We start from the raw sequence: 16,061 nt of genomic DNA on the forward strand, positions 1-16,061 counted from the left end.
AGAAACACTGTAGTAAAAACACTTTTATTGATTTGTCATGAATGATGCATGTTTGAAGGTCACCTCACAGTGTCACAATTGCCAGGTAGAGCAAGGATCCAGCCCCCCTCAGCCATCCTGTGAAGTGTTCCATGATTGTCCCTGCTAACACTGCTCATATTGCGTCAGGTCAGATATCATCGACACAAAATTTAGTAGTGATGGAGATCCAGATTGTGCTGCTTTTTTTTATTTAGAAAAGTTTCAATAGACAGAAAAACAGGGTATAAATATTTTAATGTGTGGAGTGATGCCTTTCCAGATGCCAGCCTGTGTGTGGTGAGTACCTGTGAGGTGTGAGGCATGCAGCACAAGCCCCCAGGCAAGGATGGGGGGAGGGAGGGGCACCTGGCCACCCCCTCACCCACACACACAGGTACTGTACAGACACAGGTGGGTCACTCAAGGGGAAGGTTGTGTCCTCCAGAACACCACTCTCTGCTCCACATAGAGGTTGATCTGATTATCTTTCCTATGTAACACAGCAGGATTCTCCATTTCACGTTCCCTGCATATAACATTCAAAAGATTAATTTTTATTTTAGTGTATTTTTTGAGGAAAATATAATTTTTATGTTCACCTGGCATACATTGCTACGAGAGAGAACAGGTACATCTACGTGTGACTCATTTACACCTTTACAAAATCAAGGTACAGGTATATTCACTACAAGATTACCCTCTCCAGATATACAACCCAAGCTGTGTTCTACAAACTATATGAACACTTTGTATCATCTCAAAAATTTGCATAATTCATCTAGAACTGTTATTGTTTTGGTGAATAAAAAGCCTGGTTTTGAGGAGCAGCCTCGGAGAGCTGCGTCAGGGCACTGAGTATTGATCAACAATGAGATGGTGGCTCAACAGTAAGGTGAAGGCAACATTGAATACACTGACACAGGAGAGATAAAAACAGTATTGGGATACATACATAACCTAACAGTGGAAAAATAAGAATTATTCTGTCTTTCCAAAGTATGTTCTTGCAGCAGACAAAAAATACACTTTTTACGTAACCATATTCTGTAATTCAAAGACTAGCTGTAACTCATGATAACATGGAGCAAATGACACCATCTGTTCCCCTCTCCACCAAACAAGGGGACAATCCAGATCCTGGAAAACTGAAGGTACAGTTCACAGCAAAGTGGTCACCCACAGAGACACACTGCATTGCCACGCACACGGCAGTCCAACATTCACTCCTCACGTCCACACACGCCTGTCTACGTTGACTGGACCCTGGGCAGGCACAAGGTCCAGTTTCAAGGCTCTGTGACTTCTGAGTAAACCACACAAGTGGCTGAAGAAAAATAGTCGTTTCCACATAGTCTTCCATTTGGCATTCATGCAACATCTGTCTGTCTGGTTCATGTCTATAGCCAGGAAGTGGATCAGGTTGTACTAAGGACCTGACAAAGACAAGGCCTCCAGACAACCCTTGCTTTCCCTCTTTGTTACACTAACACAAGTGACCCGCCTCAAGAAAGACAGTGACAGACGCACAGCTAGCCAGACTCCTTGCTACATCTACATGTTCACATTTTTAACTTGGTGCAAGAAATCATACTTTTATCAACAATTATGTTCATGTAATTCATCTTTATGTTTACAGTTTTGCAACAAGGAAAGACAAATATATATTGATATATCTGAAGGGAAACATAATTATTTAAATATTCCATCCAAGAACAAATATAAATACATGTGAATCTTTTACATAACTATACTCTGTTACTTTCATATTTATTCTAACTCTTTAAATTCTGAACCATGCAAAGGTAAATTATTTAAAGTATGTAACAGGATAGAACAGTAATCTGGGAAGCTAACATTATCTCACAGTACACACTGAAAACACTACATTCTAGTCTCTCTTTATTTACTTTTTATTTTTTTTTTTGTAGTTTTTTTTGGTATCTGTTATAGGGAACTTTATATATATATATATATATATATATATATATATATATATATATATATATATATATATATATATATATATATATATATATAGTATATATATTTTTTTCTTTTTTGTATCGAGTTAATTTTCTCGTGTTGAATCTTGTTGAGAAGCCGTTGTTCCTGACCCCCGGCAATGCCCCAGCATCACCCACACCACAGCAGGGTATGCAGGGCAGCACACACCCACTCTGATGCACATGTTGTGTAGATAGATGGTCCAAGTCTCTATATAGTGGTGTGTGTGTGTGTAGGAGGATGAAGGTTGGTACAACACAACAAATACACTGATATTTTAATGCATACAGAGTGTAGGTGTGTGTGCTGTATATACCTTATTCTGATATGTTTATACAGTTGGTATTGCTGTACAGAAAGTAAATATTATCAAGTTTTCTGTGTGTGTGTGTGTGTGTGTGTGTGTGTGTGTGTGTATGAACGAGTGATGAGAGCTATGTTACAGTTCTGGTGATGCAGAGCACTGGTGGTGTAAATTAACCAAGTGCTTTATTGCTCACCAGAAATACTGATTGTGGTGGTAGTGAGGTCTGCGTGAGTAAGTGGTGAGGGAAGTGAGGGACGCAGATATCCTAGAGGAGTTCCTGGAAGTGTTGTAAGGTGGGTTCCTGTCATCGGGTGAAGAGTCAACATTCATGGTGCTGTAGGAGAAATAGCTAGGATTGGAGAAAGTGGAGGTGACAGGTGGATGGTGTGCAGAGGTGGCAGTGGAAAAGGAGGTGGGTGGAGTGGAGTTGGCTGGGATGGTGGACACAGAGTAAGGAGTGGAGGCTGCAGTGGCATAGGTCTGGGTGGAGGAGGCAGTTAGGTTGTGGTAGGTGGTGAGAGGAGTGCTAGTAGGGTAGGTGATGACGGCACGGTAAGGTGTACTGATAGTGTTGGTTCTGCGGAAGGTTCTCGTGGTGGTAGCAATGGGCTTGTGGGTGGTGCTGATGATCTGCCTGGTGGCAGTGCGGTCGATGGAGCGAGGAGGGATGGCAGGAGGCTGTGTGTGATCGGTGACAGGGGAGTATGAGGATTTGGAGTAGGTCATGTGGGAGCGAATGGCGTCAGAAACGTCAGAAACTCGCCTGTTGGATTTACGGTCATTGTGAGAAGAGGTGGTGATGGTGTGAGTGGTGGTGGTGTAGGGTTTGTAGGAGTGACAAGTGTCCGACATGGCATCAGAGACTCGCCTGGAGGTGTTGCGGTCAGTGGCGTGGGTATTAGTGGCACTGGTGTGAGTACTGGTGGTGGTGGTGGTGGTGGTGGTGGGGCAAGGGGGAGTCAGGTTGTCTCACAGGTAAGATTCGGAGATGTCGTAGCTGAGTCGAGGCACCATGGCGTCCTCAGGGGCAGAGGCTGCGTCTGGGGTCACGATCCTCACGGCTGGCTGCCCGCCTGACCCCAAAAACAGGGCACGGTGGCAAAGGGGGAGAAGGCGTGCATTATTATTACTTCCATCTGTCCTCTGGCTTAGTGCTGTGGGTGCTGTTAAGGCAGGGATGGAAGGGGAGCAGCATGTGTCTCTCATTCCTCTTTGTGTCAGCTGATGGCCCTCACTAGCAAACCTCATCTTTGTCCTTTGTCATTTTGATTATTTTTCTCTCTTGGTGTTGCTGGTCTAGACTCCTGCGCCATCCTTGCTAAGTGTTGTTCTCAGTGCAGTGAGGGCAGATAGATATTTCTGCACGCATTCCCCATCAAGCATCTCAAGAGGTGATCATCATTCCCAGGCAGAGTTCAGATGAATGGCAATCTATGAATGAGTTGTATTCCTTTAAAACCACATATTTTTCCAGTTAATGCATTTCACAATATTCTTAGACAATCTCCTTAGTTATACTCACAAATGTGAATTCTACATTTATAGAGCACAAATAAAATAAGTAATTTTACTCACAACCTTCAAAATGTGTATATCAAACATTCATAAATTGCAGTCCATCTTTTATCACATTCTAGATCTTGTCTTCCTTTGACTCACACCATTCCTTCATCCTTGCTTCCTAATTCCCTGGCAATGTTTCCTCCTTCCACCCTTGCCTTAAAACTTACTCTGATGTGCTCTGATTTGTGAGTCTGTCTGGCAGCACATACACTATTTACACGAGTGAGTGCACATGTGATGAAGCCTGTGTGTGTGTGTGTGTGTGTGTGTGTGTGTGTGTGTGTGTGTGTGTGTGTGTGTGTGTGTGTGTGTGTGTGTGCTGGTAATACATGAGAGAGGGAAGCAGAGGAGCAGAGGTAGGAACACAAACAGGAGGAGGAGCAGGAGAGAACAGAACAGGATGATGCACAGAACTAGAAGAAAGAAAAGAAGGAGAAAGAAATCAAAAGTTATTATGTACATACATTGAGTGCTTAAAGGCTTGTATGATGCATGTAAAGCCTTTGTCTGGTGCTAATCATGTGCAACAATCACAAAGCTTCCATTAGGTGCTGCTGTAGTGTGTGAGTACGTCAATCAAAGCCTTTACTCAGTGCTTGAAGGCTGCTTGGTGTGTGTTCAGGCATGTGTGTGTGTGTGTGTATGGTGGGTGTCTAGCAAGATGTAGCAGTACTCACTCCCATAGTACAGCTCCACATTGGCTTTGAGCAGTGGCGATGTCTCCGAGTGGTTGTCAGTCGAGCCTAGGAAGAGTATAACCTTGTGTGTGTGCTGTATTATGTTCCAGAGGTGTTTTTTTCTCTCTCACTTTTCTAGGGCAAGATGAGTGGTGGTGACCCTCGCCCAACAAGACAGGTTATCAAGTTTCTCATGTACAGCAAATTAAGTTCTCTGCAAAGTCTGTTCCTCTAATCCAGTAAGCCTAATGTTCTCAGACTCGTAAACTGACAATAAGGGGAACCATCATAAGTAAGGATACACTATATGCTGATCTGTGTTGCATCATACTCAGTGAATTTGTGTTTGGCGAGGGTCAGCAGAGTGTAGAGTTGTTAGGTGTGTGTGTGTGTGTGTGAGAGACTCATACAGTACTTCCCAGGTGGTTTCTGTTCAGTTTAGTAGTAAAGTTTTATCCTGTATGCCAGGTGGTGGAGTTCAGTGATGAGTGTTCTGTTGTGTTGTGGAGGTGTACAATAGTTTTCTGCAGGTGTATGATTGACCAAATTATTTATGTACTTGCAAGCATATTTTTTTCAGCAATTCTCATTTTCTTTGGTAGGAACTGGCTGATTATCATCATCATTATTATTATTACTATTATTATTATTATTATTATTATTATTATCATTATTATTAGTAGTATGTGTGTGCAATATGTGACACTATTATCACTATTATTATGCATTGTGTTCATCAAGATCCTTAGGCACTGTACTGGTATAGATTGTTTTACGGTTACTATAATTATCAACCAACCTTTTTCTAAATAATAGGCACTGTTAGTAAGCAGTGTACTAGCATAGATTAACTGTTTCATACAAGCAGTTAGTGTGGATGGTGTCAACCTTTTAACCTTTGTCTAGCATCATCACCCACTGTTTTGTGTACGTGGAGGTGGAAACTGTGACCTCCCTCTTCTTAGTCTTTCCACCCTGACATGACCTTGCTATTTATAGTTCAGAAGTTGACCTAATATATGACAGTGGGAGTTAAAATGGTCTCAGTTCTTAGTCTTGTCACTCACTCAGCAAATATGTGAAGGTTGGAATGGATGTGATCTAAATATTCCAAGTCTTGTTGCTCATTTGAAAGTAGGAAGTGACAGCCTCTTTATTTTTAGTCTCATTTAGCTAATATAGGAAAGGGAATGGGCATGACCTCACTTTACCATGTCTTTCTACTCATGTGTCTAGTATGTAAAGGTGGGAATGGACAAAACCTCACTGCTTTAAACCTTCACTCATTTGTCTAACATATGACTCCACTCCTCTAAGTATTTACTATTCATGCTCAGTGAAAGAGTTGAAATGACTTTACTTTAGACTTATCTCTCAGCTAATATATGAAGGTGGGAATGGACAAGACCTCACTGCTTTAAACCTTCACTCATTTGTCTAACATATGATTGCAATCCTCTAAGTATTTGCCACTCATGCTCAGTGAAAGAGTTAAGATTACTTTACTTCTTAGTCTTATATCTCAGCTAATATATGAAGGTGGGAATGGACAAGACCTTACTGCTTTAAACCTTCACTCCTTGATCTAACATACAACTCCACTCCTCTAAGTATTTACCACTCATGCTCATCTACTAGAGTGTTGTGGCGTCACATGAAGCCTTTGTCCAGCACACTGTCCCTGGCGTACCTCGACTCAGAGCACGAGGGCGTCTGTCAGGCAAGACTTGAGTCACCCATTCACCTGCTTAGTGCCTCTTGACAGGAGTGTGTGTCGAGCCAAGGGAGCACCAGTGTCATCATCCAACAGAAAATATCAGTGGTGAAGACCAAAGATACTGATATGAACTGGCACGTTTTATTGTTAGTGATACATACTCCAGACAGAGTACGTACTGCTCAGGAAGAGTTTGAGTTGCAAGGACTTGACTTTAAAACATGCAGTCATGAGGAACAGATGAAAACAGTGAACAAAAAAACAAGTCAAGCTGTTGAGAAGAAAAGAATCATCCAGACAACATTTTTATGGAGCAAAGCCATCAACTTATACAGAGAGATTAGGTTATCATCGAGATCAGCACCGAATGTCTTGGTTATGCCGAGAAGAAGCGACATAGTACTGCTTGCCTTAGTGTTTGTGGTGCCCTGAAATACTGGCAGCTCACCCATTGACAGGCTCAGCAGACGTGACACAGGGATGACTTCAGCAGTGACAGGGAGGAATGAACAGCAGACAGTGTGTTGGATCAAGACTTTGTGTGAAGCTGCCTTTAAATAAGCCCACCACTCAGTCACTACTACTACTACTGCTACTTCACGCTACCACTACCGCTACTGCTACTGCCACTACTGCTACCACTACTTCTGCCTCCACCACCACCACCATCACCACTACCGCGGCTACAGGTACTACTACCACTACTACTATCGCACCTTGTCGTAAACGTGGCGGCTGTGACATTGCTTCATTTTGGCAGGGCATGCTAATGTGGTTCTCCGCCTGCTGCTGCTGCTGCTGCTGCTGCTGCTGCTGTGCCTGCTGCTGTTGCTGTTGCTGGAGCTGCTGCTGTTGTTGTTGCTGTTGTTGCTGCTGCTGCTGTTTCTCCTTGCTTCTTATGGCTGCTCGCTCCTGCAGTTTTAGTTTAAGAAGACGGATTTTCTCTTCTTTCTGTGATGGGGAAGAAAAAATAGAGATGAGAGAGAGAGAGAGAGAGAGAGAGAGAGAGAGAGAGAGAGAGAGAGAGAGAGAGAGAGAGAGAGAGAGAGAGAGAGAGAGAGAGAATAAGGAGATGAAAGAACAAATGGTGATGACAGTGTTAGAGTTAATAGCAAGTACAGAGAGAGAATGAGAGAGGGAGAATAAGATGAAAGAACAAAGTGTGATGACTGGACAATGGAAGCATAAATAACAAATATACAGAGAGAGAGAGAGAGAGAGAGAGAGAGAGAGAGAGAGAGAGAGAGAGAGAGAGAGAGAGAGAGAGAGAGAGAGAGAGAGAGAGAGCATTACAACACACCTCAGCAATTAGTCTCTGCATATCCTCATTCTCCCTTAGTAGTTTCTGGTAGCGTTCCTCCTCCTCTTTACTTGGTGCCCCGTCCCCCTGGTACTCCACACGCTCCCCGGGGTGCTGGAGAACCTCAATGATCTGCAGGGGGATGCCAAGGAGTAACCCAGGGGAGGTACTTATAGGGGTGTTTGGAAACTGACTTGTGTTATCAGTATAAGTGTTGGTGTTTGTGATTTTGTGCCTTTACTGGTTGTGGGTTGGAAGGTGGTGTTATTACTGCTGTTACTACTACTGTTATTACTACTACTACTACTGCTGCTTCTATAATTATCATTGCTATTACTGTTACTAATGCTGGTACTATTATTACTACTTATGCTTCTACTATCACTGCTATTATTTTACTACTGCTACTACTACTACTTTTACTATTACTTCTACTACTACTACTGCTACTACTAAACTTACAAACTTAAGAATCAATGTATATGAAGATCCAAAAGCCTACTTCTAATAATCAGGTATCTCTCCTACTACTACTACTACTACTACTACTACTACTACTACTACTACTACTACTACTACTACTAACTACTACTACTACTGTTACAGAGACCCACCTTTGGAATGAAGACAAGGGCCATGGAAAGGAAGCAGCAGAAGATGATGGCAAAGGAGACGAAGGCAAAAGAGGCATCCTGCTGTGCTGAGATGACGAGGGTGACAGGTGCAGTGATGAGGCAGAGCACCACCACGTTGTAGATGCTCATCCCAACCTGGTGGTGATGATTTTTTCATGGTAGTTCATATTTAATTTTATGTTGCATTTAACTGAATGGAGAAAGATGCATTGTTGCAGATGATAGGTGGAAATAGGTAGATATATTTCATACAGGGACTGCCACACGTAGGCCTGATGGCTTCTTGCAGCTTCCCTTATTTCTTATGTTCTTATGTTACAGTATATTAGGTGGTTTTGTTTGATTCACTCATTAATTCCTATATTTGTTCATCTATAGTTATTTCACATGCATTAAATAGTTCATATGAAATCATTGACCAGCACTTACCAGCCTGGAGTCATTGATCTGCTTCAGCTTAATGCTCCTTGTCTCATAGGCCAGAAAGAGACCGAAGATGAGCAGCAGTCCCTTGTAGCCATAGAGCAGACCTGAGGCAGAGGCAGCGACGTCAGCAGTGATAGACGTGCTTGCAGATGAGGTGGGTGAAAGTCTAGTTTTTAATGTTTTGTCATATTTGTGTTTGTTTGTATTATGTGAAGATTGGAATGTGATCTCTCCATTACTGTTCAGAATTGTCATATTTGTTCACTCATGCAAGTAAGGTACATAAGTGTGTTTATTACTACTACTATTAGACTTACAAACTTTAGAATCATTGTACATCAAGACTCTGAAATCTACTCACAGGGTATCACAAGCCAAGGCACCACATACATACATGCCAGCACCACTCACCCAGCCAGATGGTGTTGTGGCGGCTCTCACAGTGCTCCAGCTCTGGCATGATCTTGATGTCTTCCTTGGTGTTCTTGGGCACCTCCAGCGGGAACACCTCCAGGGTGCGCTGCAGGGGGTCCACGCCCTGCCACACGCCCAGCACCACCACGTCCACCACCACCATCACCCCCACCATCACATACAGCTTCCACGGCTCCACACGCTGAAAGGGAAGGATGTTTTTATGGTTCTACTGACAGCTTAACAAGATTTTTACATTATCAACACAACCAGGTTAATCATCTCTGGCCTTTGAAAATAGTCGTGATGAGAGACCAAAACGTTTCTGAACACAGGCCATAGAGTCATACAGCAAAGCACCACACGGGAACATTCATGCTTCACTCACCACTTTGCTGTCAATCTTGGTCTTGGTGGTGAGTCTGTGGACCCGCCAGATCTTGGAGAACATTGCCCCGTAGGCGAGGGTGAAGCCCAGGGAGAGGCACCACGCCCGCAGCCCGCACACCATGGGGAACTGCTGCTTGCCCACAAACTGGCCATCCAGCCCCAGCAGGAAGATGGAGCCCAAACACAGCATGATGCCCACCAGCGTGATGTTGTTGCAGGCCGGGTGGGAGAGCTGGATGAGCCTGCAAGGATAAGGTTGTGTTTGCCTTGCCCTGTACTCTTAGAAACTGTATTCTTATCTGCAATGTTCTTTTAGACCAGAGAGGTCATGTATTTGGGAGGGCTGGGTACTCAAACACTTTACTCTTGTCTACAATGTTTTCCCAGACCAGAGAGATCATGTATTAGGGAGAGCTGGGTACTCAAACACTTAAATCTCATCTACAGTGCTTTCCCAGACCAGAGATATTATTTGTTAGGGAGAGCTGGGTACTCTTAGGCACTCTCTCATCTGCAATATCTAGGCCAAAGAGATTATTTGTTGGATTCCCACAAATACTTTTTCCACCAACAATACAAAGTCCTTGTTCAACTGTCACTAAAATCATGAGAATGTTCTTGAAAACCCTATAACTCCTTTTAGCACCTATGAAAGGATGTCAAGATAAGCAGTGAAATATTAAAAATCTCTAATTCTGTTCACCCATCAATAGTACACAGTATGCTGGAATGGAATCTAGTGTGTATTATCTTCTCTCCACTCATACTTTAATCCATCTTGTCTTGAAACTCAGAGCAAGAGGAGGAGCAAGAATGAACGGAAGAGGCAAGTCACTGTACTCTTGTGTCAGTGGATGAAGGTGAAGAGAAGCAAGAATGAAGGGGAGAGGCAAGGCAGGCGAGTCACTGTACTCTGTGTCAGTGGATGAAGGTGAAGAGGAGCAAGAGTGAAAGGGAGAGGCAAGGCAGCAAGTCACTGTACTCTGTGTCAGTGGATGAAGGTGAAGAGGAGCAAGAATGAAGGGGAGAGGCAAGGCAGCAAGTCACTGTACCTCCTGTGTCGGTGGATGAAGGTGAAGATGAGGAGCAGCAGTGCCCACATGGCCCCCACACCGCTGATGGTGCACATGCTGATGAAGAGACCCAGGGACACAGTACGCAGCTGACGCCTCACTATGGTGCGGTCCTGAGGTACCTTGTCCCCTGAACACACACAGGTACAGAGATTTCATTGATTTTTTTATTTCTCATTATTATTATTTTTTATAAGAGGGGCTCTGGTCTAGGGGAACAAAAAGGCTGAATAAAAGAACAGGCCCTTTGAAGTCACCAGTCCCCAAAGACTAGTCAGATACTCTATAGGGAATAGCACCTTCAGATAGAGGAGATAAACAAAGGCTGTGATATTCATTGACTAATAAGAATGATCTGGACAAGATCTTCAAGGTCAATAAGAAGTAATAGATTTAAGCTGGATAAAGGTGGATTAATAAAAGAGGTAGCAAGAAACTGGTTCACAGGCAGAGTGGTAGGTGACTGGACTAGACTCAATAGACAGGTTGTTTGTGCTGAGTTAATAAGGAACTTTGACATCTTATGGAAAACCTACCAGATTCTTGCAGCCTCCTCTAGAGAGAGAGAGAGAGAGAGAGAGAGAGAGAGAGAGAGAGAGAGAGAGAGAAATTGATAAAGTTAGCTTAAGTCATCTTTCACACCTTAGGGATAAACTATAATTACACTACCATATCTCTCTCTCTCTCTCTCTCTCTCTCTCTCTCTCTCTCTCTCTCTCTGTGTTATAACCTCACCTATCCACTTCTCTCTATTGAACCAGGTGAGGTTGTCAGTCTGCACATCAAAGTAGCCCAGCTTGTGGTAACGTCCTTCAATCATCTGCTCCACCTGAGTCCATGCAATACGGTCACCATCATTGCTGAATGCCACACGACCCTGCGGCAGACAAGGGTAGGAGAGGTATGAGATAAAACACATCTTGGCCTGTACTTTTATATGTTCTAGCTCATTGGACTTCTGCATGGTGTTATGTGCAGTGAAATGGTGAACAGAGATAGCAAGAAGAAAGAGGGGACTGAAGAAAGATAAAGGAGGAAGAGTGGGAGAGTTAAGCTGAGATGCACCAGAGTTACTGTAAACTTTATGTATAAAATAGAAGTTGATCTTCTCCCCTTGGTTTCCCCCACTCCCATCTCTTCTTGAAAGTTGAAATTGGTAGATCATGTAGAAGAGGAGTTGCTCTTCCCCACAGAATGATTAGTTTTCATCCGGCCCTCCTAATAAAGCCCCTGTGATTTTTGTAAGACAGTGTTCAGTTTGAGGGAGAGATGCATTGAGTAGGGAAAGCTTGGTGTGGGGCGGGAGGCAGGACATCACCCCCCAGCTCTCCATTCCCTTTCTGATCATCTCTGTGACTTGGAAAATAGTTGTGTTGAGAGAGCAGAATGTTTCTGAATACAGCCCTTTTTAATAAGTTGCATGGGTTTCTAATGGAGTTTTTACAGTTCTAGTGACAGGTTAACAAGATTTTTATGTTATTAACAAGAGAAACACTCTTGAGAGCCCTTCCAATCATCTCTGTGGCATTTAAAAATAGTTGTGATAGAGCAGAGCATTTTTAAATATGTTTATGAATATGGGCCAAATACCTATGAGAAAAGGAAAAGAGACTCAACACCCCAACCTTCCCCAGGCACTCACCGAAACTCCAAGGAACTGCGTGGCATTCATGGCCTTGTAGAGCTCATCTGCAATCTCCTTGTTGGTGTAGGTGAACTCCTCAATGGACCTGTTCACTGCTGCCAGGGTCTCCATAGTCTTGTTGAGGGCCAGCGCCACACTCCACACAGCATCGTAAGCAAGAGGTGCTTCCTGCAGGAGGGACAGAAGTGAGGAGGTACGTGTGTGAGGAGGAGCAGGAGCATTCAATTACAGTCCTACATATTCACACAGAAGATAGTTAATATAGTGATGCATTGTTGTTTTTGTTGTTCTTGTTCCTGGTTCTCAATACATACATCATAGGGAAGATAGTGAAAGTACTGCTGAACTGTTTTCTGGTTCCCACTGTGTCTCACCTGGTATCCCACAGGAGTGCTCTGGTTCTCGTAGCCTAGGTCAATCAGCGCCTGGTTGAGTCTGCGCCGAAAATCCCCTGCAGTCTACGGATTATAAGAACCCTGAGCTGTGGTGTTCTCAAGGGCCTCAGTGTTATAAGACCTCTCACAGAGAAAGGTAAGAAACCAAGTTTAAAAAAAAAAAAAAGCATACATAAATCGTTAAAGTGTTTTTTTAGAGTTTTCATTTGTTTAAAAGTGAAATATGGGTATTATCTGTGTACCACTCCTGAGAACTCAAAGAATATTCTACATGCGTAAATTGGTTCTTCTTTTGAGTGAAAAGGACCATTCTACGTATGCAAAATATTCTTTGCGGTTCTTAGGAGTGGTGTGTAGATAATAACCATAATTCACTTTAAAAAATTACTAAGAAGACATACTTTATCAGTTGATATGTACTATTTATATCAATATTCTTCTTCCACTTTACATGATTGAACATTCTGTAATAGAGGAAAATTCTTAATTGCAATTTTTTATATTTTTTTCACAGGTATTTCAGCAACAATCAAGAGTAACCATTCCCCTCACCATGCCTGATATGGTCTTCTCGTTGTCTTTGTTCCACATCAGCGCCTCCGTGGTGAGGTGGTATTGCGCCGCCGCCCGCATCTCTTCCTTCGTGCAGTTCAGGTTCTCTTCCTGCAGGTGACTCTCAAACCAGTTATCCTCGTACCATCCTGAAGGAAAACGGGAGCTGGGTAAGTGTGTGTCTTTTGATTTACGTAACTATTTTTGCTTGGTTTAGTTAGGTTGTTGTGTCTTGTCTTCTCTTTTCTTCTTTATTCCTCCTCCTCCTTCTCCTCACAGACACACATAAATGTTCCTAAGTCAACAAAAAATAATGAAAAAAAAGGCCTGCTGAGGTGCCATTTCTCAAAAGGTCAAAAAGATTCAAATTTGGAGGATAAGTATCTTGAAACCTCCTTTTTGAAATAGTTCAAGTCATAGGAAGGTGGACATACAGAAGCAGGCAGGGAGCGCCAGAGTTTACCAGAAAGTTTGAACCTCACCAATAAAGAACCAGACGTAGCTCTTCCCAAACAGCTTATTCTTGAAAATCTCGCACAACACCCTCCTGGCGGCGTTCACGTAGAAGAGCCCCACAATGATCCTCGCATCCTGTCTCTTCAGGTTCCTCACCGCGTCCGTCGGGTCCGTCAGGAAGCTCTGGCGCGTCACGATCTCAATATTGGCTTCCTTGCAGCGAAGTTCGAGGTCCTCCACCGTCTGCGATGCGTGAAAGTGACGTTCTTTTGAGTTTATTGAAAGTTGAAGGATGAGTTGAGTGTTGCGTAAGGAATTGTAGTGATGTTTTGAGATTATTAAAAATCGAGGAATGATGGGTGTAAAGTAAGTAAATTTAGTGATGGTTTTGAATTCAAAGTCGAAGAACGAACGTAACGTAGGTAAATCTATAGACTAGACTGTAAGGCCAGTTGACCTGCGCAAGGCTGCTCCTGAACCCCCCCAAAAAAGGGGGAAAAAAAAAGTGCTCAATTAATTCCACTACACTCGGAAACTCACTCACCAATATAGACGAAAAAAGTGCTAAATTAATTTTCAAACACGCGGAAACTCATTCACCGATATGAAAGCAAAAAGTAGTCAATTTGTTTTCACCCACATAGGACTATATTCTGAAACACTTCTGACTGCACCTCCACTACTTTCTAAAGGCTCTACTTGAAGCTACACGAATTTTTAAAGATACTTTTACACGTTTAGTGACGGATTAACAAGACTTCTACATAATCAACAAAGGAAACACTCTTGAGAACCCGGCACGCTATCTGTTCCCTTTGGAGATAGCCATGGCGAGAGAGCAAAGGGTTTCTATATACGGGCCACAATATACTCACCGATATGAACACCTCTTCGGCCTGCTGGAGGATGGCGACCCGGGACCAGTTGTACTTCTGCATGATCTTAATGCGTGTTGGGTTATGCACTGTGGCCGAAGGGTGGGTCCTGAAGAAGGTGGGGAAGCGCTGTCTGTCTGAGAGTGCCGGGGAGCTCGATCCGTATGACAGCTGGGGAGGGTATGGAGGAGGGGTTAGGGGAGGGTGATGGAGTGAGGGGTTACGGGAGTGAGTAGGTGATGATGGGAGCGCTTAGACTAGTTGTGGGTGTATGATGAGTTTTTGGTGGATGAGGGAGTGAACGAGTGAATGACTAAGATGATTAAGAGAGTTGAGTGAAAGATTTATGAAAGCCTCTCAGCGAGTAAATGAGTGAGTCAGTACCCCCTTCCAATATGAATCATCTGCGACCACCTCCCTCCCTTCCTCCCGATACACACGTACCACCACCAGGTTCCACATCTTAGCCGCCTCGCCGATGGTGGTGCACACAGTAGAGCAGCCCCCGAGCAGCATCAGTTTGGTGGGCTGGTTGTAGAGCAAGTCGTACATCACAGCTGCTCCCAGGCCCGGCTCGCACTGGGGACAGAACACGAGAAAGTAAGGACGCTGTAGGAGACAAGAATTTAAAACTAGATGATGAAGGGGGTAATAAAGTAGAGAATATAGGAGGGGAAGAAAAGAAGAAAAAAAAAAGGATGGAGATAAAGATGACACTCGGTACAAATAAGAGATGAGCTTATAAAGGTGAAAAAGGTAACTGAAAACTAGATAGATAATGAGGGGGTAATAAAGTAGAAAATAAAGGAGGGAAAAATGATGAAGAGATAAAGATAACGTAATATACACAAATAGATGATGATGAAGATGAAAAAAAAAAAGATGAAAGGTAATTGGGAACTGAATAATGAGGGAGGGGAGTGTGAGAGGCTACGAGAAAGGTCGATAGAGAAATTCTTAAGCCTAACAGAGAGACGGAGAGACACCACAGGCCGTAACAGAATATATGAATACTGGAATGAAAGAAAATATTTAGGAGTCTTGACGGGAAATGAAAAGTACAGTTAAAGATCGTAGAGATTTGGAAAAAAAATAATAATAATAATTGAGAAGAGGGGAAGTTCAGAGGTCATGGCAAACTCGCAATAGAGAAAGGAGGGTCGTTGAAGAGTCGTGAGAGGAAAGAGGGATGATTTGAAGTCTTAAGGAGAGTAGAGAAGCCTAATGGGGGAATAGAAGAAGCTGAGTGGTCGTCTTACAGTTCTGAAAGCTTAAGAAGTTAGGGTAGCAGCAGAATCATTTTAAAATCATGAGTTGAAATAAAATCGTAATAAGGAAGAGAGAAGCAAAGTGGTATAGTGGTCGTTATCTATCACAATTGAAAGAGGCTGATTCTGAGATCGTATCAAAAGTAAATTAAATAAGAACAAAATAAAAAAAACGAAAACGTAAAAAAAAAAGAAAGGGTAAGAATAGTGGTAAGAAAAATCAAAAGGTCGTACCAAAATTGAAGGAAGAAAAACGCACGGGAAAATAGAGAAAGAAAGAAAAAGAAGAAATAGTTCATGGTTCATACGAAAGTACAAAAATAGAAATAAAAGGAGGAAAGAA

At 42.9% G+C, this 16,061-nt stretch overlaps 1 protein-coding gene and 1 long non-coding RNA gene across 9 annotated transcripts in view; one reads left to right on the plus strand and one right to left on the minus strand.

The window, feature by feature from the left end:
- Positions 1-8: 8 nt before the first annotated feature.
- LOC135091367 (gamma-aminobutyric acid type B receptor subunit 1-like) overlaps positions 9-16,061 on the minus strand; it is a 21,241-nt gene continuing 5,188 nt past the window's right edge. For 2 of the 8 annotated variants that reach the window (XM_063988951.1, XM_063988950.1), the window contains exons 4-19: positions 14,895-15,029; positions 14,451-14,621; positions 13,602-13,818; positions 13,120-13,268; positions 12,547-12,630; positions 12,170-12,340; positions 11,263-11,404; positions 10,507-10,657; positions 9,453-9,696; positions 9,062-9,266; positions 8,654-8,754; positions 8,204-8,359; positions 7,590-7,721; positions 7,006-7,240; positions 4,573-4,638; positions 9-3,405 (exon numbers count right to left, since the gene is read on the minus strand). In XM_063988951.1, coding sequence (XP_063845021.1) covers positions 3,302-3,405; positions 4,573-4,638; positions 7,006-7,240; positions 7,590-7,721; positions 8,204-8,359; positions 8,654-8,754; positions 9,062-9,266; positions 9,453-9,696; positions 10,507-10,657; positions 11,263-11,404; positions 12,170-12,340; positions 12,547-12,630; positions 13,120-13,268; positions 13,602-13,818; positions 14,451-14,621; positions 14,895-15,029 — 2,463 coding nt within the window. In that variant the 3' untranslated portion in view covers positions 9-3,301. The other 6 variants (XM_063988952.1, XM_063988954.1, XM_063988956.1 and 3 more) reach the window with 6 other exon arrangements.
- The window catches only part of LOC135091370 (uncharacterized), an 8,311-nt gene continuing 4,814 nt past the window's right edge, over positions 12,565-16,061 (plus strand). The window contains exons 1-2 of the long non-coding RNA XR_010262480.1: positions 12,565-12,703; positions 13,082-13,289. This is a non-coding gene — a long non-coding RNA (uncharacterized LOC135091370). The remainder of the gene's footprint in view (positions 12,704-13,081; positions 13,290-16,061) is intronic.

The sequence above is a fragment of the Scylla paramamosain genome, chromosome 37 (genome assembly GCF_035594125.1).
Source record: "Scylla paramamosain isolate STU-SP2022 chromosome 37, ASM3559412v1, whole genome shotgun sequence".
NCBI lineage: Eukaryota > Metazoa > Arthropoda > Malacostraca > Decapoda > Portunidae > Scylla > Scylla paramamosain.